We start from the raw sequence: 2,552 nt of genomic DNA, 5'->3' as shown, positions 1-2,552 counted from the left end.
TTTTTTCTTAAGAAATGTTTGATAACTATCTGGACATTATAAAGTATTTGCATGTGAAATTTGAAAATTTTCTGATGCACAGAAGTATTTTTCATCTTAAAATGAAAAATTTCTTTGTTGGATAGTCAACATGCAAAAAAAAAAGGCATGAGAAATACATTGCTTTACAAACCTTAAGACTTAATAAAAAAAAATTGATATTTTCTGTATGAAAGCATTGTAATGTTTACTGATAATCTGCCAAATTTTGTTAACATACGCTTACTAATTTAAAAGTTATAGCATGAAAACTATAACAAGCACAAAATGGTTATGAGGTCAGTCGCAGGGATGGAGCCCATACTGAAAGAGTTAAACTGTATATCAGGCTATTTACTTTTCTCAGCATCATCGTTTCAAATACAAAACTGGAAAATGCATTGTTCTGTTACCACTTACCCATCATAAGCACCACTGACAATTCTTCTATTATCAAATCGAATACATCGAACTAATTCTTCATGGCCCTCTAAAATTCTTAAACAAGCTCCACACTCTATGTCCCAGAGTCTGCCACAAATAAAAAAACAAAAAACAGTCAAACCATTGAAATGAAAACTAATCTAATTTTTGCAGCAAACCATTTAGAACACAGACAAATGCTAAAAATAGGTGATTCCTTACTCCAAACAAGATTTATTTAGACATTTTTCTTGTGATGTTAAACTTACTAAAATTTTCAAGTTTGCATAGTGCATTTATACAAGAATGAATGAAAACAGAGGTCTATTAAATTTTCCATTTAATTTCTTTTAACTGATTAAAACATACAGGTCAATGTTATAAAGTTTACCTAAACAATGTACAAGTAACGATACTAAAATACAGAATAAAACAAATAGAGGATAACTATGCAAATAGGTGGGTCAAACTGCACACGTCATGACATTTTTGTAGTTTCATTCAAAACATAATCATACTTTATTATCAATGTATGTTAAAACAGTTTAATTCACATTTTAATGTAGGTTTTAATTTCTTAATTCAAAACTAAATATTAAAAATTCTCAATATCCACTCTTATGTGTGACTTATTCTCTTCAGATTTTATTACTTCTACAATACAGCTTCTATAGTGCTTAACCAATTAGAAACTCAGAATGCACATACAGGCAAGCTAAGATATAAAATTAGAGCCTCCCACTCTCTTGATTTGCTGAATATCAACATATTTAGCAAACCCACCTGAGAAGCCCTTCCCATCACTTCATGTTTTTGAAGTCACTTATTTACTCACATCTACTTGTCCTAAGCATATGTTTAGAACCAAGAGAAAGATCCAATTCTGAGCCATAAAAATCTTATGATTGTCTGCTTTAATAATCAAAGCCATTGGTTTGCAAGGGTAACTTGATGTGTGTTGACTAAAGCTGATCTTCTGAGCAATAACAGAATTTTTGTAAGCTATTTATAATTTAATCAGAAAGCCTGATAAATTATAGTCATTTTAGGAGATTTTATTCTATTTCTTGATATACTTTATGTTTTCTAAAATGCATATTTAAAAGCTACATGAATTATTTTAGACGACCAACATTTTTTTAAGTAAAACTTTATAGTTTGTTATTTTCTCTACCCGATCTCAAAATGAAATTGGTCAATTCGACTGACCTCATAACCACCAAAAAAATAATTGAAATATATCTAAATTACCCTTTTTTTCTTTCTAGACTGACTTCAATTTGTAACATGAAACTACATTTGTTTATCCAAAGACTAGTTATAATTCAATTTTATTGCCCTTTGAACCGCGTCTAACTACTATCCTCACCATAAAAAGTTGTAAATCACTCTGAGATCGTGCAGGTCACATTATGCTATCAAATTACACTACCCACGAGCTGCTCACATGTGTGCCTCATGAACTATTTTAATTATATTATTATTACTTATTTTACCCAATTTAACCTTAAATAACTTAAAAAGGTCCACATCTTTAGATTTTAGTTACTTTTATAATAATAGATAAAGAATAAATGTGAAAAACAAGGAATAAAGTACTTATTCAATCTACTTTTTTCTTGCTCTTGATTGTCGCTGACAGTTAAGCCTAATTTTTTATAGTACTAATAGTAAAGCACTTAATTTTTATTTAATTAAATAATGCACCAAAGACTATAGACTAATAACATGCAAAAAGTAGACAAATTCCCTTACCTTCTAACTGCTCAGGATATAACGTTATATAATACATCATTTGATATGTGAAAACCTTGACTTTCTATTGGTTATAGGTAATATATAATGAAACGTAAGAGAGAACTATCAACGAATTATGAAAGAGAGTATGTGACAGGTGGGGTCTGATTTTCTATTCAATAGCTCTGTAACCAAACAAAATTGAAGCCTATAAAAATTATGGTTTGTCTGAGCAATAACGATTTTATAGAGTAATTTATGTTTAATTTCGTACTTTTAGAGGGGTGATGGATAAAACATGCTAAGAGAAAATGTGTAGTGTGGATCATACTAGTGGAAATTCAGGATTTTTTTAAATATTGCCTTGTAAAATT

The 2,552-nt window shown here is 29.3% G+C and overlaps 1 protein-coding gene across 5 annotated transcripts in view; it reads right to left on the bottom strand.

Moving 5' to 3' along the window:
• LOC106468783 (F-box/WD repeat-containing protein 1A-like) overlaps positions 1-2,552 on the bottom strand; it is a 61,540-nt gene that overhangs the window by 9,677 nt on the left and 49,311 nt on the right. For all 5 annotated transcript variants that reach the window (XM_013929224.2, XM_022397148.1, XM_022397146.1 and 2 more), the window contains one exon: positions 439-549. In XM_013929224.2, coding sequence (XP_013784678.1) covers positions 439-549 — 111 coding nt within the window. The remainder of the gene's footprint in view (positions 1-438; positions 550-2,552) is intronic.

Source organism: Limulus polyphemus, unplaced genomic scaffold (assembly GCF_000517525.1).
Source record: "Limulus polyphemus unplaced genomic scaffold, Limulus_polyphemus-2.1.2 Scaffold3162, whole genome shotgun sequence".
Classification (NCBI taxonomy): Eukaryota; Metazoa; Arthropoda; class Merostomata; order Xiphosura; family Limulidae; genus Limulus; species Limulus polyphemus.
Note: the sequence above shows the minus strand (reverse complement) of the source record. Positions and strands in the feature narration are given on the sequence as shown.